The following is a 27,458-nucleotide window of genomic DNA, read 5'->3' as shown; positions in this document are numbered from 1 at the left end:
AGTAAAAGCTCTTTGAACTCACCACCATCCATTCTTCCGTTTTTTTCTTTTGCTCGGAGTTTCTTTCGAGGCTGGGTACCTTTGAATTTCATGCTGGGCTTCTATTGTCTTTGGAATCTACGAAGACAAGAACGCACCCAATTCTGTAGTTCACCTCCTCTTTTGGGAGACCGTCTTCTCTGTAAGCCAGATACTATCCATCTCTTGATGGGAGGACCATTTGGAGAGCCACAGATTTTTGGTCCCGGAGACCGGTTGGATTGGTATAACCATCCCAAAAAGACCACGGGCACAACAACCAGTGCTAATTTTGTGAGAATTGCCATCAATGGGTGAATAGAAAACCAGAAGATATTGCCTTGGCTAGTTGACGCAAAGCTATAAACCAGGAAAGAGTGAGAGATCATGTCGTCTTCCTCACCAAAAACTTGAGTCCATTTGACAGAATAAATCTTGGTGCAAAGCTCTCCTCGTCCCTAACATTTGCTTTTTCAGTAAACACACTGAGACTACAGAGATATGATTGCACTTGGCTATGTTCTACGTTTTTTAAACTATACATAGGAGTGAACGATTTATATTAACATATTAACATACAAAACTTTTAAATCTGACAAGTCTCACCAGTAAGAGAAGAGAGGGAGAGCTGCTTCTCCTTCTTCGATTTTTATTACAGAGAGGAGGATAGAAGCAGAAAAAGTAACGAGCCTCCTTCCTCTCCCCGACGATACTAGGAAAAACATCATTTTTTTTAATATACTCCATGGTATCAGTTTTTATGTACAAAATTTCTCAAAATAACAGGAGAATTGAACTAAAACCCATCAAGAGATTGTCTTAGGCGTGTGCAGTAGAGGTCTCCTCTCCAAGTAGAAGTGCCCTTGTAATCAAATTACTGTATTTTTCTTTCAGCACAAACAAGTGCCCGCCATGAGGAATTTCATGATACTTGATCCAAGGGAGGTTCTTCGCTACATATCTCTGCAGGCTACAAGGCACAAGCTTGTCTTCATAGCCTTGCCACAAGTGAACAGAGGCCTTATTATCAGGAAATGGGTTGTCTAGATCAAGCGGATCAAAATCCCAATTGCCAAAACCAACCATAAGGTCACGATAGAGGGATTCAAAGTCACCTTGTTGTGTAGCCATCCTCTGCAAAATGAAAACGACTCAATATCGATCGGTAATCCTAATTATTTAAAGTTCCTTTAGAATTTTAGATTGATTTTTAGAGTTGCCTTTTCAAATAAAAATGGAAACGACTTCTTTCTCTCCTGATTCTTTAATTTCACCGTAAGTTGAAAGCAGAAAAGGTGGGAAGAAGTGGCTTTCAAAGTCGATCCTAGAGGTTCTAGGCATGCAGTGAATCTGCAAGATATCATCCAAGAAACAGAGATTTACAATCTTGAAGGTAAGTGACCTACCCTGTCAACTCCGCTCTTTGAGTTTTTAATGCTCTCGATAATCTCTCTGTCATGCAGGCCATAAACTTCAGGATTTCCTGCAAGAATATCGGAGGAAACAAACCATTTCTGGGTCATCCACCAATTGAGTAGAGAGGGTGCATAGTGTGCAATTCTAAACATCCATTGATCTGATACGAGCTTCCTCTGAAAGGCTTCTTTAGATAGATTTGAGGGCAACGAAGGCCACCAGTAGTTGATCACTGGAACTATCAGTGCTGCTCCTGCTAATCTGCAATTCCTCCATTAAATTCATAAGCATGTTACGTTATGAGTTTCTATAATCCAAACATTGGAGAAAGGTTGAAGAAGAACAGGATGAATAGGAAAGATTCGTTATCCATGCCTGTGAGGGATGTACTTGAGGCAGGCATAGACTGGGTAACCTCCCATGGAGACCCCAAGCACATAAAACCTATCACCCAGTCCCAACCCGTCAGCGAGTTGCTCGATATCAAACGCTTCACTCTTCACAGAACGCCCAGGATATGGATCGCTTTCCCCATAACCAGCTCTGTCAAACGATAAGAAGTAAACCCCCAGCTCCTCCCCCAGCTCCTGAAACCCAGCAAATTCATCCATTATCAGCGGATAAAACCCAACAGAGATTCAATAAAAATATATGAAAGTCGTTGACAGATAAATTGAAATTGAAACAAAAGCGGATTTTTCTTATTTGTCTTCCCATACCTTAGATACTGGAATGGTCGAAGCTTTGGAACCCGTCCAACCATGGGCGACCACAATCTTGTAAGTGGCCTTGTCTTTGGGAACTCCGCTTTCTTTGTAAGCAAGATGCCTTCCATCGCTGAGTCTGACCCTCTGTGAAGTAACCGGAGGACCATTTGGAGAACCACAGATCTTCGGTGGGGGAGGCTGAACCGCTTGATAGCACCACCCCAGAAAGGCCACGAGCAAAACCAGAGCTAACTTTCCGATCATTTCTGGTGTTGTTCTGGGTCACTGCTCTAATACAAGAGAAGAAATAAATTTACTTCTTGTTGCTCAAGATTTCTTTTCTGAAACTATCGTCGCCATTTAAGTCTCTCCATCTCATGGCCCTTTGTTTTATCTCTTGTGTGTTTTTTCTTCGTTTGACTCTATGATGTGATAAATTGAGTTGGTGATATGTCCAAATTATCTTTTAATTGTTTTCTCTCTTCTGAGTAAGGTCAAGAGGAAGTTTCTGATATTTTTTTTTTATTGTTTTCTCTCCTCTTAGGCGCCATATTTGACCAGTGCACTGGAGAAAACGATGACTGCTGTCTTCTTAATCGTCTTTAGCATTGCAGGATATCAGCATGGAAACAGATTCGGAGCTGTTTCCAATCTTTTAACTCAGTTACAACTGTTCAGACATGTTTGACGGCACAAGTTTATGAAACCCAACTGAGCTGAACAAGCATTAAATCAAGTAAGTCTTTACTCCGAAACAAGATCATGTCATGCCTTGGGCATATAAATACAGGTGGCCACTATCAGAAATTTCATGATATTTGATCCATGGAAGCTTCTTTGCTACAAATATATTAATCTCCTGTTGTGCAGATTTCAGAAGAAAAATATACATGAAAAAGTAAATTGTAAAGGAGGGGGGAGGGGGTTAGTGAAGTATTTTCCCCAGTGAAAGTGAGAGGGAAAGTGAAGTACTTATTTGTGTTAGTGTGCCTAATAGAAAGTATAGTGTAAATTATTTGTTTGTGTTAATATGCGCAATGTAAAGTGTAGTATAAAGTATTTATTTATGTTAGTGCGTACAACGGAAAATTGTAAAGGGGGGGCGGTTAGTGAAGTATTTTCCCAGTGAAAGTGAGAGGGAAAGTGAAGTACTTATTTGTGTTAGTGTGCCTAATAGAAAGTATAGTGTAAATTATTTGTTTGTGTTAATATGCGCAATGTAAAGTGTAGTATAAAGTATTTATTTGTGTTAGTGCGTACAATGGAAAGTGTGGTGTAAAATGTAGATAATTATTTATTAAATAAAATATTTTCATGTAGCTGACTTTTAAAAAATTAAATTAATATTAATTAATAAATAAAATATATTAAATATAATAATTAAACAAATGCTTACTTTTATATTATTAAAATTGTAATCAAATTATAATTTTATAATATCTAAACATGAAATAATTATACAAACATCATACTACACAACATAGTACACTAACATCGTAATAATAAAAATATAACTCAATCACCTATTTAATATAAAAAAATACAACTGTATATACAAAAATACAACACAAAAAGTATTTGTCAAATTAGGGTGGGGAAACAGGGTGGATCTAGGTCCATTTTTTAGCCTTTTTTTTTTTTGTCAAATTAGAATTTGGGGTTTGAGGTTAATGGTTCAGGGTAGAGTTGAGTTTTTAAAAATATGGCCAAAGGGAATGAGGCAAGAATGGAGTTGTGGGAAAGGAAATGGTGTGGAAAAAACCTTGGTTTTGAAGTTTAGGCTCGAGGTTAGGTTGAGTGTTTAGAAACTCCACTTGACCCAAACATTAAACAAAGCTAAGACTATTTTAAAAGGAATGAAATAAAAAATTGAAAAAAGAGATTATACAAAAAATAAAACAGAACATAAATAATAACAATGGTTATTTAAAAGGAAAAATTAATAATAATAATTATGGCGTGCCTTGTTTTTAGTTACTGTAGCTCGTCTTTCGTCTTCCTCACTTAGGGAGTGGAAAGACGAATAACAAGGGGTAGACATCCTAACAAAGAAAAAGAAAGAAAATGAAAAAAAAAAAAAACTCAACAATGAATTAAAAGCAAAAGCAAGACCAAGAGAAGCACAAAACAAAGAAGATAAAATAGAAGACGACATTGAGAAGATGAAGAAGACCGTTAAGAGGACAATGGAGGTTGCAGAGAGGGGAGAGAAGTCGCCGAAGGTCATTGGTGCTGGGGACGGCGAGAGGAAGAGAGTCGAGCACCGGGGAGAGGTCGCAGAGGGGGCAATTGAAATCGCCGAAGGTTGTGAGCGAGAGAGGAGCTGATTTTTTTTCTCCAAAACCCTTTTGTTCGACAACCTGATGTAATTGATAGAGGGAAAGTGAATTTAGAGCTCGACCCCTCTAAATTCACTTACAGAAGGCCGAAACTCCACAAAGTTTAACTGGTTCTATTTCAAACTTAGTTACCGTTGATCATACCAACACGACATGTCTTCTTGGGCCTCTCTTTGAAAAAAAAAGAAAAAAAATAAAATTACAAATGGTCTCAAGAAAAATATATAAACAACGAAATATTCTCGAAGGTCTACAATACTGATTACTAGAATTAGTTATTTCAAGTTATGATAATTTGTTCCTCTAGCTAGGTGGCCTATATTTCTTTGGGGTAACTTAATAGTTTTCTCACCATTCTTCAAAACATCGGGCATCTGTCGACTCGGTTATATTTAGCCTTCTCGACTATTTCTAGATCCATTTTATTACCTCATTTCACAGCTTCAAGATGTTTCATGTGACCACTGATTCAGTCCAAGGAAAAAAACATTTCAACGTATTTTATTGGGGGTTAGTGTATTTGGAAAGTAGATTACCAGGGAAGTGAATGTGAATTTAAGGGGATTTACTTTTTCATTAAGAATGTACTTTTTTTGTGTTAGTGTGTCATATAGAAAATGTAATGAAATGTATTTTTTTTTGTGTTAATGTAACCTTATGGAAAGTGTAAAAGGAATTTATTAATAAAATAGATTTGATACAAAATAACTAAGAAAAAAGGTATTAATGTAATTATTGCCTACTCCAAATTGTAAATATATCTTTTGTTAATTTATTAACTAAACAATGTACTACATGTAAAATAAATATATAATAATTTATTTTAATTATAGATATATTAAAATTATTAAACTGTATAATATAAATTTGTTATGATTATAAATTAAATTAATACATTTATTTTATTTATTCAAATAACTAAGCGATCGTAAATAATTATGAACTTTCTAGGTAATTTAATTAGATAATGTGTATTTTATATAATAATCATCAACTAATATATAACTAATCTATTTACTCAAAGTAAAATAATATACTCATAAATTAAATAAATTATCAAGTATTAAAGTAACTAGTCAAAATATGGTTATTTAATTAATTAATAAATAAATAAATTAATAAAAATATCTATAAATATTCTTAAAATTAATGATAAAAAAACTAGAAAATTTATTTTATATAATAATCATCAAAAAATATATAATTAATCTATTAATTAAAAATAAAATAATAGGCACTCATAAATTAAATAAATTATCAAAGACGAAAGTTAGAAATTTTAAAGTATTTATGTTATTTAAGTAACTCATGAAAATTACATATAATTAAAATAAAAAATTATTTTTTATCCATCAGTATTCTTAAGATAAATGATAAAAATAAAATTTTCCTTAAATACTCTAAAGATACAACCTAAACGTAAATCTAAACTATACGCTATTCCCTTGGGATACGGGATACGGAATCTAGTGGCTCGAGAAGACTTCCTCATATGAGACGGAGCTCATAATCCGTGTTTCCAGATCTCAGGGGCCTTAACATGAGCGCGGGAACGTCGATGGACCCGCAAATCGCAATGGTTCGGGAGTTGGGACTAAAAACGAAGCCACGGTTGAGACTTATTGCCAGGTAAGAACAATGAACCGCTCTCGTTCAGTTTGTATACGTGTGAGATACGTGGGAATGAGAGTCACGGTCTTGACGGTTGTCCAGTGCGATTCAGGCTCTCCGTCGGCTCCCTCTCTCTAAAGACAACCTCTGCGCGAAAACCAACCAGCTCGCTTTCTACTTCCTTAAGGACCCTGTCGCTACGCGGCCTCTCTCGGTTCCTGTTTCTACTTGGGAGCCCCGTCGCCAGGTTGTCTCCCGCATCAGAGGAAGCGACGCTGCGATCTGTCTCGGTCGAAGGTAAAATTCTGATACATCTCGGAGCCTATTTTGACCTCCATAGATCTGTATTATGATCTTCATCTGATTTTCGAGCTTCGTGTCAATTGTTTTTCCTTTGAAATTTACTATCTTTTGTCTGCTTTAAGTTGATGTTTATGGATCTGCGTTGTGTGTTTTTATGATTTGCATCTTCTGGCCATCCTTTCTGTTAATTTGTCTACTTATGGTCCTCGCTCGTGATTCTCATGTGATTAACGTGCGAGTTCTATCTTATTTTCTGATGTTCATCGAGCAAACTATTTAGCGGAAATTGATGTTTGCAAATTTTCGTATAGGAATAACTGTTCACAGCTTTTTTGGTGGCTTTGATGTATCTAGCTATCCGTTTGTAATAATATTACATTCGTTTGTTCGGTGGAGTGTATCTATCTTGGGATACTAAGCAGCTATAAGGAAATTGGAGGGGAAGAGGGGAAAAAAAAAGAGTTGCACAAGAAGAAAATTTTAATTGACAAGTGTCTGACATCTGATGAAATATGTGGAAAGAAAAAGAATGCACTCATGTAAAAGAAATTGGTTTGCAGTAGTTAACTGGAGTGGTGAATTTTGTCTTTTATTGGAAATCTGTGTTCTCTTGGTACAATTTGTGACAGTGAATGACTTATTTCTTTTAATTGTTGAGGCTAGTTGTTGCTTGTTGTTCTTAGGTTGATGGAAATGCAGTCCCCTTTTGTTGTTAATCAAATGCAATTTTTTGCAATGCAGGTTCTATCTTTGTTCTGATCTATTGTTGGCGTGTTTTTGCTCGATTTGAAGCTAGCAGTCTTCTAAGGAAGGATGTCTTACGCTTATCTATTCAAGTACATTATTATTGGAGATACAGGTGCTTATTATTTCAACTCATCGCAATATGGTTACTTCGTAATCATTTTGCAGATAAAATATGGGGAATTTGTTAAAGTTTATAGTTTGGCAATTTGTTTTCTTCAATTGTTTTTTTCTTAACCTCAAACAGTGTGACCTTCTCTATGTTTGGCTGTATTGTTACCGGACTTTTCCTTGATTCTGGTCATCTTAGAATTGGTTGTTTTTAAATTGACCAATGCCCTTTGCTCTTTCTGGAGAATTTGATCCGTTAATTCACTGCACATTGTTGCTAATAGAATGCTCCTAGAAAACCATTCTTTTGATTTCCTTTATCTAGACTCTAGAGGTATAAAAGAATGCAGTTAAAGTTTAAAATACAAAAGACACTGAAAATCCAACAATAGGAAAAGATCAGGACTGTAGTGTCTTCAAAACTTTGATTCTTTCATTCATTCTGCATCATGAAATATAAGAAGCAAACGTCTTGTCTAATGTGTAACTCCAGTACCTTCAAAGTAATATGAAGAATATGTTTATCATGAGGCATATGCAATCGAAAATATCATTCAATATGTCTTTTGGTTTTCCAAATGGAAAATGTGGCAGCTTAGTTTGTGAGCAGAATTTTTACTTCAATCTTGATATAGCTGCAGAAATAAAATGAGGACTATATTGTTTTTTTTGGAATGTTGGTAACACACATGGAACCATGCACTTAATAACTTGGCTTTGGTGAGACTTGAACCCAATACCTTAAATTAAAAACCTCCCCCTATCTGGCCATTGAACTGCCCAATCCATAATAAGAACTACATTAGATTGGTCGAAAAATTAAATGGTAAGTGGAGATGAAAGTAGATATCTGTTTCTTACTTTTCCTGTATAGGAAAACATTTTTTTTTCCAAAGGTTCTCTCTTTCTTTTTGAAAGGAAGAATTATTGACAATTAATTAGTCTCTATTCGGGACATGCAGTTTTTCTCACGAAGTACCTTCTTCATCTCCAGATATGTCATGAGTTTTTTTTTTCTTTCTTGCTTCATGCCTTTCTTATGTTTTTGCTTTGACCACAAGGTCTAGGTGTCATGAGGCTATGATTACTGTCCTTACTGACAGCTACTACATGTAATCTGTTTTCTGACAACCATTTAGTCACTTTTAGGTCCTCATTCTGTTTTTTGTGTTTTTTTTAATCATGCATAGTTTTTTTTTTTTAAATACATCACGCATAGATCATGCCATGGGATCTTTATTTCTTCCTTTATAGCATTGTTACTTTTGCTTTTTTCCATACTTTCTTTTGCTTTAAGGGTATTCATCAAGGTTGTAATCCATAATAGTTGTTCAGAAGCTATTCAATAACCACCACAGTTGCAATTCTCATCTAAAGCAAGGTTACCTCCCTGAATCTGTTAATATGATCTCCCTGAAGACCTTCATATGCATTGAGGGCCAAGAGATGACAATATCATCATTATGTTGTTAAGAATTTACTAACATGGATACATTCATGCCACTAGTATGGAGTAATTGATGATGTTGGCTTGTTCTTCTTCTTTTTCATTGATGTAGTTGTTTCACATTTTGGAGAGAACTAAAAGAAAATGGAGTTTCATTTTAGTTTTGATTGTGGAAGTGACTCTTATTATCATTGTTCCGTAGGTGTGGGCAAATCATGCCTTCTTTTGCAATTCACTGACAAGAGATTCCAGCCAGTCCATGATTTAACTATTGGTGTTGAATTCGGAGCAAGAATGATTACAATTGACAACAAACCTATAAAGCTCCAGATCTGGGATACGGTTTGTTTTCTTTTTCCATATTCCTTTAGCTTTTATTTTTTTAATTATAAATGGCCATAGTTTACCGGTTTTATGATATAGTTGAGAAATTTAATTTTATATTAGGTTAGAGTTCAATGGCCTCTAGTTTCAAAATGGTGTAATCTGTTTTATACCATATTCTAGTTTGATTAGTTCTTGTGGGTGTAAGTAAATTCTAGTGATTTGTGCATTATCATCACAAGCTAATCTTAATGGCACAATTAAAAATTCTTTGGCAGAAGGATGCATTCATTTGTAAATCGCTGATTGACAGCTCAGCATCTTCCTACAATTGCAGCTAGTTGCACTTATTTATTGTCTATACCTCTCTCGTTTCCATCACCACCTCCCTTTTTCTCTTCATTTCCGATGCTGATAATTGTGCGACCAAACAATAAAGTACTTATTGTTGCATCAGTGTTAACAGTGATATTTATTTAAAACAAGAACTTTACTAAACATTTTAGTAGGTGAACCAGTTGGCTGGCCATGTGAAACAAATGAAAAAATAGTGGCTTTGAAGACAACCTGAGAGCAATAAATTCAGGTCTGGAAAATTTGAGAGAAGAGTTAATCTGTTAATCACTTTGTAAATAACAGCAATTTAAGTTGCCAAGTTCTATGTGTCTCTAGTAATAAAGTTATGATTATCATGTAACCTAATATATAACTTAAATGAAGTGTTATGTCAGGGTCTGTTTAGTCTCTTTGCTGTAAATTTGTTTCTAATAGAAGAGTTTTGACCTTGGAAGACAGATTGCATGCTAACCCTCTTTCTTCTTTTCCTTATTATTTGTTCTTGGTATCTTATGTAGATTTTATGAAATTTACAGTGTACCAGAGAGGGAATAAGGTATCTGGATGAGGGATTTTCTGCCCTTTGCTCTTTACTTCCCTCTTTCATCTCACACAGGCGTTATTTTTTGGAAAATTCCTCCTTTCTCTGGGTGAATTTAAAGACCCTGTTTTTCTTTTTCCTTTTGTGTCACAAGTGCTTTGTTGGTGTCTGAGGGAGTATTAGACTCGGTTAATGGTTTAAGTGCCACATTGTTTTGATTCTAATTGTCCGCTGCCCAATGTGGGCCCAAATTAGTGTTGTTGTTCTAGTTGAAGTTTCCACGGACTTACTGGGTGTTGATTTTGTATGCGTCAAGTGTGCCACTGCTTTTGGTTCTGCTGTTCTAGAAACAGCAGTGTGCAGTTTTGTCTTGTGTGCTGTTTGGAATTGCTGATCTTAAATCAGCTGTGTATAGTGCTGGATTTGTGATTCTTAAGTGGGAGTTAGGGTTTTGTGCTTGTTTATTTATTATTCTGGTTGAGAATTGGTACACTGGATGATGCTGGACTAAAAGAGCGATTATTTCCCAGTAAAATCTGAAAATCTGATGCTAAAGGTAGTAGTGGTATTAATATTACCAGAGTGGAGTTGAATGGGGGAAAAAAAACTATTTAATAGTGACTACATCTGTTCATGTGCTTGAGAGGACTTCGAAGAAAAACACATTCACGATGAGAAACAGATAACTATTTAGTGATAGGTAGGTTGTGTTGAGTGTTGAGTTCTACGAATCTTTCCCACATTATTTCTTTAGAGATTTTGCTAACTTTAGCTTGTGTTTAAATTAATACCAGTATTACTCTGCTTTTCTATGGATCTGTTTAATAAATAGTTTCTCCTGCACTCTGTAATAAGCTCTTTTATCATACTTCAGGCTGGGCAAGAGTCGTTCAGATCTATTACAAGGTCCTACTACAGAGGTGCTGCTGGTGCACTCCTTGTCTATGACATAACCAGGTACTTATCTACTCATGTTATCTTGTCCACTGAAATAATGCTCTTGCATACGATAGGTACCTTATCTTATTTCTATTTTCTTTGCACTTTGTTATCCTGTTACATGCATTCTTGTTCTGCAGAATTGTGTAATGAATGTTCATGCTTGTTTTTTAAGATGTGAGTATTTACATTTTCCTTCAAGTATTTTCTTCTCTATTATGTAATGAAGTCTATTGCTTGAGAATTCTATTGATATTCTTTCCTTCTTTCTGTGAAGTTTATTTTGATACCCATCCGTCAATCTGAAAAGGCTTTTGGATTTTTTCTTAGCATATAATGACATTTAAAGTTTTTTTTATCGTGCTATTACTATATTTTTCAAATAATTTTTTTTTTTTTACTATAGAAATCAGTCAACCTGTTCTTTATTTTTTTACATCTTATGTGATAATTTCCTAATAACACCTTTGTTATCTGATCTTATTTTTGGTCAACGTCTGAATGGTATTGCTTGTTTGGGAATTTTTTAATATTTTAATTTCCTTAGAAGTTTAGATTCCTTTTGATGGACCTTATGTTATGCCTTTGTTTGATTCTTTTTTCTTTAAATAGTTCGTGCCTCGGAACTGTTAATCTCTGCTTTTGTTTCTCCTTTTGTACTTCTGAATTTCTACATTTGACTAATTATATGCAGTACATTGTTAATTATGGAACCCTTATTCAAGTCAATGTGTCTGGTCTAGTGGTGTCCAAGATGGGTTAGACCAGAGTCTACAATGAGATGGATTCTGTCTCTAAATGCTATTGAAAGAGTGATGGAATACCTAGCAGTTTAATAACCTAATATACTCATGGTTATTATGACTTGAACATTGTAGCAAACTTCTTAAAATCTTCTAAGAAGTTTCCAAGAATTTCATAATTTTTTCCTTACTCCAGTAAGTTTGTTATTAATTTTAGAACTGTGACAAATATGTTTTCCACCTGGACAATCACTTTTTGTAAAAAAGTGTATTCCTCACTATTTGAGTTATTATTATTTTTTTCCTTTTTTTCTCTTGTTTGTTTTTTTTTTTCCTTGTAGGCTTCTTGGAGTGTCATTAACTTCTGAAAGAAAATTATACGAGGAGAAAGGTTCATGATGCTAGGATCTACTTAAAAATGCTTTAGTCATTGTTTTTTGGCATCTTTACCTGTGAAAATGCTTTAGTTATTGTTTCTTGGAATTTTCCCCTGTTGGCTGCTTATATCTGAATGATCTTTAATTTTTTCTGTCCTAAAACTTCTGTAGAATAAGTTCATGGCTCTAATTTCATGATCCAGTAAAAGGAATGAACTGATAATTTTCTATTATTGTTTTGCAACCTTGCCAGGAGAGAGACTTTCAACCATCTGGCTAGCTGGCTTGAAGACGCAAGGCAGCATGCAAATGCCAACATGACAATAATGCTTATCGGGAACAAGTGTGATCTTGCTCATAGGAGGGCCGTTAGTACAGAAGAAGGTGAGCAGTTTGCTAAGGAGCATGGACTGATATTCATGGAAGCATCAGCAAAAACTGCGCAGAATGTTGAGGAGGTGATTTTACAAATTATATGCTATAAGACTGTTTTCTTATAGAATTATGATATCCTCAGCTCGTTACCCAAAAAAAAATGGTATCCTCGGCTGGGCTAATTTAAGTAGTTGTCTTTTTTTCCCTTTTAATGAAAAAAATATCTTACAGGCATTCATAAGCACAGCAGCAACCATCTATAAGAAAATTCAGGAAGGTGTCTTTGATGTATCGAATGAGGTGAGACTGACTTGTTAACTAGCTATGTGGTGCCAGCAATTCGTTAGTAAAATTTCTGATGCAACTTCATGCTTACCTATGTTTTTTATCGTGCCAGTCGTATGGAATCAAAGTAGGATATGGAGGGATTCCCGGGCCATCAGCTGGGAGAGATGGATCTTCCTCGCAAGCTGGGGGCTGCTGCAGCTGATGGATGCATAATTAGTGACGTCAAAGCTATCTACTGGTTCTATAAGTGTTTTGCTTTTTATGTTTCTAACTTCCCTGGTGATTGTGCGTTCCCTTCGTTTGTTTACTCTTCACACATTAGGAAACTTGACATATCTGTATCGAAGTCAAGTTTGTGGAATAGGGACACTCGATAGCATGTATAATCCCTTCTTTCTCCCGTCTATTACTGTAAATTCAACAGATCTTTCTCGGTTATTTTTAAAGTCCATTATTCTTGTGAATAACCTTTTGCTGTTTATGAAGGTGCTTTCAATTTTATACCGCGCAAATTTCATGGTTGGGGAGAGAGGCGTCTTTGATATTTTGTAATCTATTAGTGGAACTACCCTTTTGAAAATTCATGAGCTGAAACTTTCCGTGACGAGATCTGTATCCTCTCTCACCTATTTGACGGGAAAGAAGTGAAGGGAAAATATTATCATTTTTTTTTTTTTTTGCATTTATGAAGGGGTTGAATGGACAAACCTAAAAGTTTTTTTTTTAATTTTTTTATCCCGTATAGCAAGTTTATTTAGATAAAACTAAGGCGGTTTCAATTTCCAACCGATCGATCTGATTTAAAATTAATTCACTAATACGACAATTTGTATTCTTTCATTAAAAAATATAAGAACTAATTTGTGATTACAAGAACTTTGGCGTAGAAAGTCTTGTACTACATCTCATGATCTTTACGATGGTGAATTTTAGTTTAATTAGTTATGACACGTGACAATGTGAGCGCTTATGCGTCGTTTCTTATTTGTAATTTAACTGTTAAAATTTCATTTAATCTTTCCAGTCCCAGTCCCACTCGTTTACCCCGTGGAACTGTCGTGGCGATTGGCGGCGGAAAAGAGCTCCGGAGTATCTGCCATCGACCAGGCTGATCAAGCGAAAGAAGGCGAAAGGGAACTTATTAAAACTTTTTGAGTGATGTATCATCCTACAAGAGGAGGCGTTCGTGGAGGGCGTGATCGTATGTTTTCATCCCAATTCTTTTGTTGTTATTCTTAGGGTTTGTTGACTCATGTTGAATTATATGTTGATGGTTCTCGTAAAAACTATTTTCTGCGTCGTAAAAAGCCGCCTTTGATTTGGATTATGAGTCTCTCCATCGCCATTTTTTATTCGTCAACTACCAGGAGTATGGATTCGCATAATTCCTTTTTTTTTTTGTAGCTTGTCTGTAGTGTAAAAAGAACTAAAGGTGCTTGGAGAGGATTATGTTTATTTGAATTATACGCAAAAGAACTGATTTCCATCAGCTGTTGTTGATGATCCAGGTTTATCTGGAGTTTAGGATTTCGATGCTAGGGACTGGAAACTTTTTGTGTTCTTTAATTTTTTATTTTATTGTTTCGTTGAGGTACTTACTTACGATTTAATAAAAAAATAGGAAAATATATGAATGAGTTTCCCTTTCTATTTTTTTCTTTTGGTGGTAAGCTGGGGTTCTGTGAAATGCTTCCCTGCTCTTTGATTACGGTGAGGGAGAGGAGTACATAGTGGATGAAATGATGTCGGGTTTTACCCTCCATGCGTGGGTACTTGTAATTATTTTCCAACATGAAAACTCAAACAGCTGCATCTACAACATTTTTTGACTGAGAACTGATTCTTTGCTAGCAGAACCTTAGATAGCTCTTTTCTGTGGTAGCAATGATTGAAATATTTGTATATATTGTCTCCTTTCTCCACTACCTATTTTTCCTCTGGTGTTTTGAGTTCATTATTTTTCTTTCGTTTAGCTTTAAAACTTATAATTATTCCACGCCTGCGAATTGACCACTTCACCTCATTACTGGTGCAATACCTATCACCAGTTGAGACATAGACTGATGTTTAAAGTGCGTTTTGTATTTTAAAAGTCTGTTAGGGAGTAGAAACGGGAGGTGATGGAGACTAAATTAAAAGTTAGAGGTGTTTTTCAACATCCTTACCATTTGCTTAAATTTTACTTATTTCTGTTGCATCTGGACCATCAGTGCTTTTCTAACATTCGGCTTTTCTCAAACAGAGTTAACTTGGGAAGATGTGAAAGTTGATAAGCATCGAGAAAACTATCTTGGGCATAGTATCAAGGCTCCTGTTGGAAGATGGCAAAAAGGTACATCCCATATTTGTTTTAGAGCAAGCTCTGTTTTAAAGTCTTAAGTAACTGTGCTTGATGCTTCAGGAAATGTTATGTATGACAATTTTATTACCATTATTTTGGAGGCTTGATATATTATGATGAGTGGATGCTGCATCTATGGGTTTTTCTCAGAAGCAACATTAGCCATCATTTTACCCGGTGTCTTTTCTTAATCAGTGCTATGGTCCTGTTGCTCAATGTCTTCTTCATTTCTCTGGCTATTTCACCTTTCATGAAAGAAGTCCATTCTATTTCTTTTCATCTACGGATTTCTACTTTAGACTGTTTATAAATAGAGAGCTCTTCTGGCGAGTCTATGGGGATTCTAGTGTGGAAAAAGGATAAACTTGTCGTCAAAAGCATAAAAAAAAGAGAACAAAATAGGATAACCTAAATTTGGCGGAACTAGAAGTAATATATAAATTTCTTTACGCTATCATTATGTAGCATTCGATCATTGTCAAGGTGAGATCTTGGGTCAAGTCTTAAATGTGTTGAGGTTTGGGGTTATGTTTGTAAAACCAATATTTGAAAAAATAAGAAAGAAAAAGAAAACTGTATCATACATGAAACCTTGAGATGTGATGTTCTTCTATTAAGTGACTAATCAAAAATACATTAGAGGGAGGGTGAGTAAGTAGAAGAAAAAGGAGAGTGGTGCGGGGTCGTACAAGGAGAGCCAGGGTCAGGATAGTTACTGGTCGAGGAAAAAGTCCATCTTTATTAGACCTGGAATGGGTCTGTGAAGGTGGCTTAGGTTTTCCAAAATGCACCTGAACCACCCACTTATCCTTGTCAAGCTTTATTTCCCTTGTTTGTGTATTTCTCATTCTCTTTTTTCTATGGTCCAGTATTTCTTTCCCTTAAAAAAATAGGGATAAAAAGTTGGCCAAGAGCAAGTATAGCTTATATCAAGATGCAATCTACTTCTCCCCTATTTTCTTTGTACTGGAAGAATCTCTTGAAGGATCAAGGCCAGTCAAGATGTCTATAAATTAAGTTTTGATGAATTAAAGCTAGAATCTCAACTTCTATTCTTCTCCTGAAGTTCCGTTTACATCACTGGGACCAGAAGGATCTTTTGAGCTATTGTTCTTTTGAGAGGTTTCTTCACTGAAACACAAAAGTCATGTGTGGAGAAGGGCTGGGGTGTGTATAAGAAGCCTGAATTGGTCCAGTCTCTAATTCTTCAAATCCAGGCGTTATTTTCCAATCATGAGGTTGAGGTTTTAAAGTGCTTGATTTCTATTTTTTATACTAAAATATTTTTCCCCTGTAACATAGTTGATTGCCATCCCCTGTAACCAAGTTTTTGAACCTTCTTCTTACACTTAGCGCATGCGGGTGGGTTGGATTTACAAAATCATTCCTCTCACTATCAGAGTGGACTTTTGTTTCACCTCTTAGAGACTGATGCTGAAAGTAAATAGAATGGGTAAACGGGTAAAGTTACCAGCACTGTACATTTCTAGACAGTTTCTGTTGCTTCTACTATATTGTTGTTATTGTAATTTTCTGCCCTTTCACGTACCAGCAGTCGTCAGCAATCTTATTGGTGTGCAAAGGATTTGTTTCTTCCACAAAAGATCAATGCAGTCATCAATCTAATTTACTCACAGTACATCCCTTATTTATGTATTTTTAATTCTTCTTATTCTTCATTTTTCTTTTGAAACAGTGAATGCATTAGTAGAGTACTCAGAAAACTATCACATCAGATGGGTTGATGGTCCTCACTGATCAGGTAAAAGGTGTTTATACAAGGTTAAAAATCAGCATTTATCTGTCCGCCGATTAGAACACGAAATTACCTCTGGGAGGTGTCATATTAACTTGCAATTGCTTATGTTTTAGCTAATTGGAAACAAAAAGAAGTTCCACTTTGCCACCATAGCACAATTCAGGCCAATGTTTCTCATTAATTACTGAGCTAGACTGTATTTGTTACTATCTTTCAACATTGAATTAGTATCTACCTTTTCTTGTCACCTGTCAACATCTTTTTGGGGATACTGTAATGGACATATCTTATCTTCGTAGTTTTCTGTTTATCAGGAAAAGATCTAAATTGGTATGCCAGGGATAAAAAGTCAATTGAGTTAGAGATGCAAGCTGCTAAAGAAGAGATTCAGAGAATCAAAGAGCAGGAAGAACAGGCGATGCGGGAGGCTCTTGGCTTAGCTCCAACGCATTTGAGTTGGCCTCAAGGTAATCGACTTGACAAGCACGAATTCGCTGAGCTTGTGAGGAGAGGGACAACTGCAGAAGACCTGGGTGGAGGCCATGCGGAAGCTGCCCGAGTCCAAGGACTTGGTTTTTCAAGGTACACTCAGCGACAGCTATTGTTACTGCAATGTCATTTTATCGGGTGGAGATTGTTGATCTCTCATGCGTCAGAATTTTTTTTTTTTTTTACAGTGTGAGTTAATTTCTGGAAGCTGCAGAAGCCTTAAGGTCTGTACCAACTCATCTGAGCTCATGGTTAGATGAACGCCTATCTGCAGTTCAATCCACTATTCATCATTTTATTTTTGCCTACCTGGGCCACAAATAGGTTATATCTGGCTTTTGTTCAGGAAACTTGTTTATTGAAGGACCAGGTAGAGGGTAGTTAAATCTCATATTCTTAGAGTTTTCCAAGTAGCACTGAACAACAAAGACTAGGTATGTCTTTCAGCCGACAGATTTTGTACACCATTCTTTTCCCGCATCAGGTAGGACCAGGTAGGCCATATCATTTCATGTCGATGTAATTGATTTTAGTCTGTATTTCAGAGCGGCACGCAACTGGGAGGGGGAATCAAGCTCTGTTTGCGAAGATGCTGAGGAGGCTGCTTTCATTGAGAGTGTTAATGGTGCTGCTTCTAAACCAACATCAAGGAGTCCTGAAAAAGAAGCTTCAGAGGATGAAAGCCGGAAGAAAAGGAGGCGTGAAGAGCGGAAGCAGGAAAAGACTGAGAAACAAAGTTCTCATGATTCAGACAATAAACGCAAACATGAGCGGGAGAAATCAAGGAGGCATGATTCTGATTGATCCAATCCTGGTTCAAGCTGGCATTGCTTAATATGTTTTTCTCATGAATTCTATTTTGTTAGTGTGTTTGTTATTAGTAGTCTCTGTGAATTATGTGGCAACAAACAGCAATTGTTGTGATAAAGATGCCTCGGTACAGAACGTATGGCCAAAGAAGCAAGCAACCAAAGAATGGTTGCACCTAATTTTCCCACTATTGAAATCACTTTTATGTATAAACTACTGTGGTAGTTGTCGTTATAAATATTAAATTGGACAGCAGCCTCTACGCTATCATTGATGATCCCAAAAGGAAGCCGAAATTTTACGCTAAACCTTTCCTGGTAAGGAATGAACAAAAATGTAGGTGAAGAATTGCAAATAATTTGGTAAAAAATTGCGGCAATTTAGTTGAACGTCGAGTCTTCGTTTTGTGGAGAAATCCATTTCTTTTGAGTCTGATAAAACGAGTAAGTTTTATGTGGGTTAATTCTGAATTAACTTCCCTAGTGGCCTTGCGGATGACATTTTTACAGTGGTAGAGAGACCTCGGAGGGAGCCCTCAGGGGTTTTTGGGGGTAGTGGGTGCGCACAGTTCTACGTAACCGTGCGGGGTTATGGAAACTTGATTCGTCCTCAATCATTTCAGGGCCGGAGACAGGTCCACGAGCAGACGAGCTTTCCGAAAAGAAAAGCGCAAGCATTGTCTCTCAGCTACGCTACTTTTTATTCGGAAGCAAACATCTGTCAATCTTCCTCCCCCCGAAACCGTGTGAACTCCGTCAACCCACTAATTTTTTGAGCAATTTGATCGTAGAAAAGCATCTGTGCTGTTCGGTACCTTCCGGAATAGCTGTTCGCCTTTTCCCCCCGATTTTTTAGCTACACGATGGTGTCTGCGAATCGGGAAATGGCGGTCTACTGCTTCGATACGCTCGTTGCGCATTACAACAGCGAGCAGGCGCCTCCGCCGACTTTCGATGAAGGCCAGCAGTAAGATTCTTCATGCTAACTGTCGGGACTTTCGTTTATCCCCCTTTTTTTCATTGAATATGATGGTTTTGTTATATGGATTTAATCTATGTCTTCTTCCTGCTTCCGTTTCAGTTTTCAGGATATTGTGTTTAGATGATACGGTGCTTGATGTCCCTTTTTATTGATCATACTCGTATAGTTATATTATGAGAGCTCTTGCAGTTACGTTGAGACTTAGTTTTCGAGCCTCGTTGTTTCTGCTTCCTGTGTTTTTGGATAACTTTACTTCTGTAGCTAAGCTCTGGAACTCTTTCTTTTCCCCTTTTTACCGGAGTTCCTCTCTTTGGCCTTTATCGAGAGAGGTGGAAGGGGAATGATCTTGTCGAGGTTGGACTAATTGTACTTTTTCCTTTGGAACTAATGGTGTTATTATTAATGAACTAATTTTGAATTTTCTTAGCTCGTCTTTATTTTTTTTTTCCTATTTTGTTTACCCAACTGATTAGTTACACTGGTATGGGTGTGTAGCCGGTGCATTAAACTTCAAGAAGCACTTTCTCTGTGCGGACAACTAAGTATTTAAGGGTTAGACGGTAACTGCGCTTTGTAGTGAAAGTAAACTTAAACACCATGTCATGTGCCTTACCAATTAGTTTCATCCTTTGCCTGTAAACTTAAGACATCAATGCCAATGAGCTTTCTTTTCTTTTATTGAAAGCTTTCAACATATAATTTTAATGAGAGCTCATCCTTCAACGGTAATGTTATGTTTTTAAGTCATGAAAAATTTATTTATTCAGGTGTTGCTATTGCATTTCAGCCCACTATTTGTCACTTGGAAGAAGGCCATTAATGGTGGGGAGCCACGCCTGCGTGGTTGCATTGGAACCTTAGAAGCTCGTTGTCTAATTAATGGGTTCAGGGATTATGCATTAACCAGGTATACATGGGAATGATGCATTTTTGGTTAATCTACTCGAATTTTTTGTTACTGTGTCTTTACTTTTTTCTTTCTCTCTCTTTTTTTTTAATGTCTCCAGTGTTAGTTCTCAAAATGCCTATTTTTTTGTTACAAAGGATGTCTCTGTGAAAGGGATTGTTTACTTTCACTCATGCTGGTATTACTCTATTACATTATAAACAGATTCTGAAAATTTAGCCACATATGCAGTTTTTAAAAACAAGTTATTATATTAATTCTACAAAATATCTGTAGTTGATAGTTTGATATTTTCCTCACTCTGAAGCATTGTTCCTTGGTTTAGTTAGTACATGTTATTTTAACTTTTGCAAACGCTACAAGTAACTCGAATTTTAGTCTTTTATAGGCTATTGATTATCTGCTAGCCATTATTCTAACTAATCTTTTAGCTCACTAGTAAGCTAAAAAAAGATCTTTTAATCTCACTGGGTCACTAGAGAGCTAGTCAAACTGAGAAACTTCTGTTGTTGCACACCAGGCGTAAATTTCCAATGCTCCCTCAGAGGAGAAATGTAATTACTTTGTCAAAGGTTGCTCAACTAGGTTGGAGCTGCATTGTAATAAAACTTTTGAAAACAAGAAAAAAAACCCAACTATTCTTCTAAATTTAGTGAACTTGGTAGTTCTTTGAAACTTTAGATAGCTTTTGGACCACATTTTATGCTTTAATACACCATTTCTTTTGTTTCTTAATTGATTTTTAGCAAAATATTTTGTGGAGACATTCTTGCATTTAATATGTGTGATGACTATAGTGATTTTGTTTTTCTTAATATTTGCAGTTCATTTTTTTTATTTAACACCTTCAAGCCTTCTTGACTGTTTATCTCGTTTCTTGGCTATTGTTGTTGTTATAATAGTATGTGTTGGAAGATATTATGTAATCAGAGTACATGAACCGTTATTTATAATAGAGAAAAGTAGTAGAGTTCAATTACAATTAAACTACCCTTGTCCTAATTACACCCAAACTCTAACACTTAAAGACAAGTCTTAGCATAATTAAATAACTTAACATAAATAGAAGACTAGCATAACTAAAACACCTTTAAATTGGAACTCTTTTATAAGACCTGTTTGCATAATAATTTTGCTCTGTAAGACTTCTTATTGTGAGAGTCATGTGAGACTCTTCCATATTTGCTGTTCAACACTTTCCCTCAAGCTGGAGTTTATAACTTCAGCTTGCAATAAAAATGATTTTTGGTCTTCATTTTTTTTTTGCTTGAAAAAATTTATTCACAAATACAATTCTTTATATATGCAAAAACTTCATCTTTTGTGTTCCCCCTTTCTTGAATATTTTGGTCACATAAAAATTACCACAACATATGGAATAAAATACTTCTTTCTTGACTTTTGGTGAATGTAGAGAATTTTTTTCCTTGTCATGGGCCTGATTAAAAATGACTTTTTTTTTTCTGTTTTAAGCATTTTGGGAATTTACCACATTTTGTGTATCCTGTGCTTGCTTCTAAATGCAAGCTTATGTCAGCATCATTTAAAAAAAAAAATGCAAGCTTATGGTTTTTCTTATGTCTCATCTTGCAGTGCTTTGAGGGACCGCAGGTTCCCTCCGATACAGGCTAAAGAATTACCGTATTTAGAATGTACAGTTTCCATTCTGACTGATTATGAATCTGCTCTTCACTACCTTGATTGGGAGGTCTGCCTCTTTTAAGCTTTTAATCAGTTTTCTATTTATGAAAGCCAGATAAGGATTGACTTTGAGCAGATTATAGTCTGAAAACTGCCATTCAGAAACAAAAAAAATAATAGTTTGAACATTGATCAAGCTTAAACCCTCACAGTTTTGCCATATAATCATCAGGTACTAAACCCAGTATAAATTGAAATAACTTTTAGAAGTTCTGCTAGCACTTCATCTGTGAAATGCAGTTTCATGGTTATCATACTGTACATATCCTTGTATCACCAAAATATGATTTGAAATTACCATGTTTATCTTGTATTTGGTATTTGATTTGGCAATAAAATTCACCATTGTTGCAAATGAAACTTTCTATTGATGCAGATTGGAAAGCATGGTCTAATTATTGAATTCACCGACCCTGATTGTAATGTAAGACGTAATGCTACTTACTTGCCAGAGGTGGCAGCGCACGAAGGTATTTTTCTTTTCTGTTCAGTGTTCCTTTTACTGCTTTCTCTTCTCTTGATTTTTATAAAGAAAATCAATTTGTTACTTTCTGGGTAAACTAGTAGGAACAAAAAGAATATCATGCTGAAGTTATTTTGCAGGCATATCTGCACTCTTATGTTCTTTGGTACTACTAAAGAGCTAAAATGAATTATTTCTTAAAACGAAGAAAAAAGAGCCAAATAGAATTCTGTATTTGTGCAGGAGGAAAGAACATTTTGGTTGATATGGCATTATTCCCTTGTAAAATTTTTCTCAGGAGATTATGGGTTGTAAGTGGACAAGGTTATTATGTTTGTCGATGCTCGAGAGGACTAAAACTACCTTCATCAAGAAAGATCTGCTTGCATCTTCATGGTAGCGGCACTATTCAACTAATGGGCATGATGTTTACTAATTGTATGGCTTGCTTGTGGTTGAAACAGGGTGGACAAGGACAGAGACAATAGATTCACTGATGCGGAAGGCTGGTTATAATGGTCCCATCACTGAATCCCTCCGCAAGCGTGTCCGTGTGACTCGCTATCAGAGCACACTCTACACCATGCACTACAGTGACTATGCCTCATATGTGAAAAGGACCAGAGGTGCAGTCCCTGCAGTTGCTGGTTCCAAACAAAACCACTAACTTATTGCCCTCACCCCCACCACGCTGTCAAATCTGGTGGGAGGGGAGAAAGTAAAGAAAAAAAACTTATTTAAGAGCAGTTGGTGGAGCTTATATGGAGTAAACTCCGTCCACTGCACATTCATCTCCTAATTGTCCTTCAAATTGTATTGGAAGGAAAATTAGAGAAAACTTGAACAGGTGTGACCATCAAAGGAAGCTAAGACTATACTGATAGCTTCACCATCAAGCGTCTTGTGTGTTTTTCTGAATAAACGTGTCTATGTATTTGTCTGAAGGCTATCGTACCTGAGACAGATTCTTGAGGTTCGCCTGAAGTGCTGCATGGTGCTGCATGTGGCCGTCATTATTTTCATGAAAAAAAAATGTACCAGTCCGGACCCCATCACATACATATGTTTGTAACCGATCAGACAATGAGAACGACTCACCGTCTCTTACCCCTGCCAGGTCGTCACATCCTATGATCTCTCTCTCCTCACCTGTATAAAAATGGAGAAGAAGACAAGTGATAATAATGTAAAAATGAAGCTCTTCTCCATCAATGGTTTCTTTATCTTGAACTCTATCGTTAAAAACCAGATCTAACCACACATTACCTCTAATCTTATATTAATGCCATCCTTGAGAAAGCACTTTTCTCTTGATTAAGAGACATCTTGTTCTCACACAGCAGAAGCAAAGAGAGCTCCATTTCCTTTTATGCGGGCCAGATCCTTCGATGTCCGAGAGGTTTTTCTACCTGTTTGACATCGTGCGATCCACTTTTTATAACTGCTCACGCGAGCCACCCCCCAAATTTTGCCTCTCTTAAAACTAAAAACTAACTGCGCCTCTCACTCTACCTGATTCCCAATGGACTCCGAAATGTGACGACGAAGTCAACGAAATAGGAATTTGAGGTACAGGTTGGATCTCTTCCTTCTCATTCGAAAACTGCCCGGTGTTTATTTTTCAATTATTTGGTAAAACTACTGGTTATTGGCTTTTTGTTCTTCAGCGTCCTATCTGTAAATCACTGGTTATTGAATCAGGTAGATTATCGGTTAACCTTTGTGGACATAGCAGAAACTTGTAAAACAAATAGATGTTCCTGTTTGAATGAATTTTATGGAGCGAGAGATTTGTTTCTCTCTCTTTCTTTCTTTCTTTCTTTCTTTCTTTTTTGTCAGGTTTTGCTTCTAATGCGGCATGTACCTTATGGGGATGTAGGTTTTGATTTAGTTACTTAGGTGTGTGGAAGGTTTGTCTCCCCTGTAACCTGTTACTAATTTTGTTGGCATATGAGGAGAGAGCCGTAATGGCCGAGGATACTATAGGTCAATTGGGTGAGCTACGTGAATCGCTCTGTAGACATGGAATTCATCTCGATACTTTTAGATCCCCGTTTGATGCTTTTGTTGGAATCTGCCGTTCCTTAGTATTTTCGTAGAACTAAAATTGCATCTCATCTTTTGGTTACTCTCTTTGCTTTCGATGGTTATTTCGTCGAACCTTGCAATTGTCATTAGTTCTGAAATTTAGATGAGGTAACTGTGCTGATTCTATGGAGAAGTTGACTTGTCGAAATTTCCGGTTTAGTTTAAATCTCAGATTAGTCAATGTTGGCAGGAAAGGGGAAATCGTGTTTTGCTTAGGCTGCTTCCTCTTTCAATCTCATTGTTCTTGTATACCGTGCCTATTGTTTTTTTGTGCTTCAGATTCTTTAGTAAGTTTATTGCTTCAAGACAAGGGGAATCAGGAAAATGAGGATGAGAGAAGAAAGGAGAGTTGAAAACAAAATTCTAGAAAAAGATTCACTAACAAAAGTTGTAGATGTTTCTAATAACTGCATCAAATGTCAATCCATTATCAGTCACTTCCCCTATTTTCATCAGAATTTGTAACTTCTAAAATGGAAATGATCCAGAAAATTTCTTGAGCATGTTAGTCAACCTCCTTGCAAATAGAGCTTTATTTAGTAGCCCAGGCTGTTGAATTATTTGCCCCTTTGATAATTACTGAAACAAAGGAATTGTGGTTTATAGGACAAGAGATATGCTTCTGCAGCATTGAATCAGGACTTCCCAGTGAAATAAAGAATGCCACCATTCTTAGTGGCCGTTTACCTCCCAACAATATCTTAACAGAAAGGATGCCCTGAAATTTGACTTCTGTACATTTAGAGTGGATGGAGAGGCCTCTATCAAGTAGACTATTTTTTCAGCTATGCTGAGGAAAGTTGTCAGAGGAAATCGTGGTGTCTGACCTGGAGTGGTGATGGAGCAGTCCATATGAAACTCCAACTAAAAAAATCATCTGAACTGTTTTTTTTATTTTTTGTTCTTCAATAAGTACTATTTCTAGTTGGTATCTTCTCATATGTGCTGTTTTTTCTTCCAAAACAGGCTTAAGTTTCAAGAGGTTAATAACTGGCATTAGATTAATTTACAATTGACTGTTTAAAGCTGTTATTTAGTAATATTTGGATCTTTGGCTTTCATTGATAAGTTTTTATGGTTTTGACAGGTATATAGTGGGAGAAATAGTTGAATAGTTTGGGGAGTACCTGAAGCTTTTTCATTAGCCTGCCGTTCCTACCAGAGCAATGTCTCAAAGAGGTCTGATATATAGTTTTGTTGCCAGAGGTAACGTGGTACTTGCAGAACATACATCATTCTCCGGAAACTTCAGTACTATTGCTGTGCAATGCCTACAAAAACTACCTTCTGATAGCAACAAGTTCACCTACTCCTGTGATGGACACACATTTAACTTTCTTGTGGACAATGGTTTTGGTAATTTTTGGAAATTGATGCTTGAAATTATTTTTTGGCCGCTTTTTTTTCTATTGGTCACAGAATTTTTCGGATTATGCAGTTTTTCTTGTAGTTGCTGATGAAGCAACTGGTAGGAGTGTCCCATTTGTTTTTCTAGAGCGTGTTAAGGAAGATTTCATGAAAAGCTATGGAGCTGGCATTGATGCCAGTGATCAACATCCTCTACCTGATGATGAAGACGATTTTCTTTTGGAAGATCGGTTTAGTATTGCATACAATCTTGACAGGGAATTTGGGTATGTATTTGTCTCCCCTCATGGTTATTTTGTTTATTCATTCTTTATTATCGTAAAATTGAGTCTGAGTTATTTGAATTTTTTCTTGAAATAGGCCTAAGCTTAAGGAACATATGCAATACTGTATGAGCCATCCAGAAGAGATGAGCAAACTCTCAAAGTTGAGAGCTCAAATAACAGAAGTTAAAGGGATAATGATGGACAATATTGAGAAGGTGCATGATCTTTTCCTTCTTCTCCAGAATCAGCTATAGCCACTTCTTACAATACTATTAAAAATTTTGTTTCTTTTAATCATGGTTCATGTGCTCCTTTTGCTAACCTTGAGGTTGCTGCTCCGCTGCTTTTCTTGCTGCTTAGTCAGAGCTGCCATCTCTCTTGCTCTGTCTCGTACACCCTATACACTACGAATACCTGTGGTCTAATGTAACATCATTGATGAGCCTATGCACAAAACAAGGAATGTAAGCTCCATTTTCTGGTCGGAAGAAAAAAGTCAAAAGAACATTGGAGCCTTTCAATCACAATTAAAAGACTGAAGGCTCATAGCATTTCTCTAGATAAGGCAGTAGGTGACCTGACTTCTCTATGACCCATTGTGGTTGGAGATGGACCATACAAAAGCCTTTGTGGTCAGAGATGGGCCATATAAAAGTAAGCCATCGTTGTTCTCTCAAATAGGGCATGTACAGAAAAAACTCTATATTGAACTGTGGTAATAATCTGAGTTGATTGAGGCAACTTTGAGGCGTGCATCGTAAATGCTTGTACTTTTTCCCTACAATCATACAAGTGTAGTCACATCATAACTAATCCTGGGTGAAGGTAGTTTCATAAGAAGATAAAATTGGTCAAACACAAAAAAAGGAGGTTGCTGATATCAAAATCATTTTATATATGATCTTAAATAGACATGATTAGCACCAGCGGTTTTTCCTGACTGTCCCTCTCTTCTCCCACTGGAAGAAATCTTGAACAGCTTCAAAATCATTATTTCTTTGTTATATGGCCTTTTTGCAACCTCCTAGAGTTATCTCAGTGTCAGCATATGGTCTCAAGATATTAGTCCTGTAACTTTATCTTTATCAAGGAGCTTGAGTAGCTGATTGCTGTTTTGCTGACTATATTCAAACTGTCTTTTCAGGTTTTGGACCGAGGAGAGAGAATTGAACTGCTAGTGGATAAAACTGAAAATTTACAATTTCAGGTACATTCAGCCCAAAGCTCTGTTAACTTTTGTCTTGTTCGGTTGGAAACCTCAGTTGTGAATTTGTCTTGTTCAGGCAGATAGCTTCCAGAGACAGGGAAGGCAACTTCGGAGGAAAATGTGGTTGCAGAACCTGAGACTAAAACTCATGGTTGCGGGGGCAGCACTTGCTCTGATTATCATTCTCTGGCTAATAGCTTGCAGAGGGTTCAAGTGCTAGCTTAAAAGCAAACAGAGATTGCAGTTGGATAGCTCATTGTGTTTACCTGTGCATATGTTGTCTGATATACTGCTAGAATTTTTGTTACTCAACCAGTTTGTGCATTAAATTATCTTGGATGCACATTTATGTGGAAAAACTAGTCATGATAAAAGGATTGGGAGTACTTGCACGGTATTTTTACTCAATAGTGAAGATTGATCCTTGGTAAAAAGTTCTGTAGCTGTTTAAAGTTTGTT

General features: G+C 36.3%; 5 protein-coding genes across 8 annotated transcripts; 4 read left to right on the top strand and 1 right to left on the bottom strand.

Annotated features, from left to right (window-relative positions):
- Nucleotides 1–768: 768 nt before the first annotated feature.
- Nucleotides 769–2,458, bottom strand: LOC137960341 (uncharacterized). The gene is made up of 4 exons (XM_068807937.1): nucleotides 2,154–2,458; nucleotides 1,810–2,021; nucleotides 1,425–1,695; nucleotides 769–1,152 (listed from the first exon to the last, which is right to left on the bottom strand). Exons 1-4 carry the CDS (start codon nucleotides 2,403–2,405, stop codon nucleotides 838–840), a joined length of 1,050 nt encoding a protein of 349 aa, XP_068664038.1. The 5' UTR covers nucleotides 2,406–2,458; the 3' UTR covers nucleotides 769–837.
- Nucleotides 2,459–6,135: 3,677 nt separating this feature from the next.
- LOC137959026 (ras-related protein RABB1c) lies at nucleotides 6,136–13,120 on the top strand. The gene is made up of 7 exons (XM_068806286.1): nucleotides 6,136–6,388; nucleotides 7,136–7,253; nucleotides 8,899–9,038; nucleotides 10,772–10,854; nucleotides 12,210–12,414; nucleotides 12,563–12,631; nucleotides 12,729–13,120. Exons 2-7 carry the CDS (start codon nucleotides 7,208–7,210, stop codon nucleotides 12,819–12,821), a joined length of 636 nt encoding a protein of 211 aa, XP_068662387.1. The 5' UTR covers nucleotides 6,136–6,388; nucleotides 7,136–7,207; the 3' UTR covers nucleotides 12,822–13,120.
- Nucleotides 13,121–13,654: 534 nt separating this feature from the next.
- On the top strand, nucleotides 13,655–18,263 carry LOC137958567 (uncharacterized). The gene is made up of 5 exons (XM_068805633.1): nucleotides 13,655–13,820; nucleotides 14,862–14,951; nucleotides 17,034–17,301; nucleotides 17,417–17,432; nucleotides 17,707–18,263. The coding sequence occupies exons 1-5, from the start codon at nucleotides 13,778–13,780 to the stop codon at nucleotides 18,010–18,012; spliced, it is 723 nt and encodes a 240-aa protein (XP_068661734.1). The 5' UTR covers nucleotides 13,655–13,777; the 3' UTR covers nucleotides 18,013–18,263.
- A 357-nt stretch (nucleotides 18,264–18,620) lies between these two features.
- Nucleotides 18,621–23,054, top strand: LOC137958817 (uncharacterized protein At2g38710-like). Its single transcript, XM_068805970.1, has 5 exons — nucleotides 18,621–18,984; nucleotides 19,787–19,906; nucleotides 21,500–21,614; nucleotides 21,984–22,077; nucleotides 22,535–23,054. Exons 1-5 carry the CDS (start codon nucleotides 18,881–18,883, stop codon nucleotides 22,735–22,737), a joined length of 636 nt encoding a protein of 211 aa, XP_068662071.1. The 5' UTR covers nucleotides 18,621–18,880; the 3' UTR covers nucleotides 22,738–23,054.
- Nucleotides 23,055–23,462: 408 nt separating this feature from the next.
- LOC137958816 (vesicle-associated membrane protein 727-like) lies at nucleotides 23,463–27,451 on the top strand. Of its 4 annotated transcripts, none has more exons than XM_068805966.1 (6): nucleotides 23,463–23,645; nucleotides 25,246–25,514; nucleotides 25,597–25,792; nucleotides 25,887–26,007; nucleotides 26,937–26,999; nucleotides 27,076–27,451. In XM_068805966.1, the coding sequence occupies exons 2-6, from the start codon at nucleotides 25,325–25,327 to the stop codon at nucleotides 27,217–27,219; spliced, it is 714 nt and encodes a 237-aa protein (XP_068662067.1). In that variant the 5' UTR covers nucleotides 23,463–23,645; nucleotides 25,246–25,324; the 3' UTR covers nucleotides 27,220–27,451. The 4 variants fall into 4 exon arrangements, with proteins under 4 accessions (XP_068662067.1, XP_068662068.1, XP_068662069.1 ...); XM_068805967.1 differs by having other exon boundaries at nucleotides 23,464–23,639; XM_068805968.1 differs by lacking the exon at nucleotides 23,463–23,645 and adding an exon at nucleotides 23,689–23,771.
- Nucleotides 27,452–27,458: the final 7 nt, after the last annotated feature.

Source organism: Aristolochia californica, unplaced genomic scaffold (genome assembly GCF_029961685.1).
Source record: "Aristolochia californica isolate CCGP_79_NKW_82.1479 unplaced genomic scaffold, dmAriCali1.0.hap1 SCAF_3, whole genome shotgun sequence".
NCBI lineage: Eukaryota > Viridiplantae > Streptophyta > Magnoliopsida > Piperales > Aristolochiaceae > Aristolochia > Aristolochia californica.
Note: the sequence above shows the minus strand (reverse complement) of the source record. Positions and strands in the feature narration are given on the sequence as shown.

Excerpts from the sequence above, each read along its gene's own strand:
- LOC137960341 (XM_068807937.1), bottom strand. The coding sequence starts at position 2,405 with ATGATCGGAAAGTTAGCTCTGGTTTTGCTCGTGGCCTTTCTGGGGTGG. Across the intron at positions 2,022-2,153 it reads CGACCATTCCAGTATCTAAG|GAGCTGGGGGAGGAGCTGGG; the intron begins GTATGGGAAGAC and ends GCTGGGTTTCAG. Across the intron at positions 1,696-1,809 it reads CTCAAGTACATCCCTCACAG|ATTAGCAGGAGCAGCACTGA; the intron begins GCATGGATAACG and ends GAGGAATTGCAG.
- LOC137959026 (XM_068806286.1), top strand. The coding sequence starts at position 7,208 with ATGTCTTACGCTTATCTATTCAAGTACATTATTATTGGAGATACAG. Across the intron at positions 9,039-10,771 it reads AGCTCCAGATCTGGGATACG|GCTGGGCAAGAGTCGTTCAG; the intron begins GTTTGTTTTCTT and ends ATCATACTTCAG. Across the intron at positions 12,632-12,728 it reads TCTTTGATGTATCGAATGAG|TCGTATGGAATCAAAGTAGG; the intron begins GTGAGACTGACT and ends TTATCGTGCCAG.
- LOC137958567 (XM_068805633.1), top strand. The coding sequence starts at position 13,778 with ATGTATCATCCTACAAGAGGAGGCGTTCGTGGAGGGCGTGATC. Across the intron at positions 13,821-14,861 it reads CGTTCGTGGAGGGCGTGATC|AGTTAACTTGGGAAGATGTG; the intron begins GTATGTTTTCAT and ends TTTCTCAAACAG. Across the intron at positions 14,952-17,033 it reads TGTTGGAAGATGGCAAAAAG|GAAAAGATCTAAATTGGTAT; the intron begins GTACATCCCATA and ends TCTGTTTATCAG.
- LOC137958817 (XM_068805970.1), top strand. The coding sequence starts at position 18,881 with ATGGTGTCTGCGAATCGGGAAATGGCGGTCTACTGCTTCGATACGCTC. Across the intron at positions 19,907-21,499 it reads AGGGATTATGCATTAACCAG|TGCTTTGAGGGACCGCAGGT; the intron begins GTATACATGGGA and ends CTCATCTTGCAG. Across the intron at positions 22,078-22,534 it reads AGAGGTGGCAGCGCACGAAG|GGTGGACAAGGACAGAGACA; the intron begins GTATTTTTCTTT and ends TGGTTGAAACAG.
- LOC137958816 (XM_068805966.1), top strand. The coding sequence starts at position 25,325 with ATGTCTCAAAGAGGTCTGATATATAGTTTTGTTGCCAGAGGTAACGTG. Across the intron at positions 25,515-25,596 it reads TCTTGTGGACAATGGTTTTG|TTTTTCTTGTAGTTGCTGAT; the intron begins GTAATTTTTGGA and ends CGGATTATGCAG. Across the intron at positions 27,000-27,075 it reads CTGAAAATTTACAATTTCAG|GCAGATAGCTTCCAGAGACA; the intron begins GTACATTCAGCC and ends TGTCTTGTTCAG.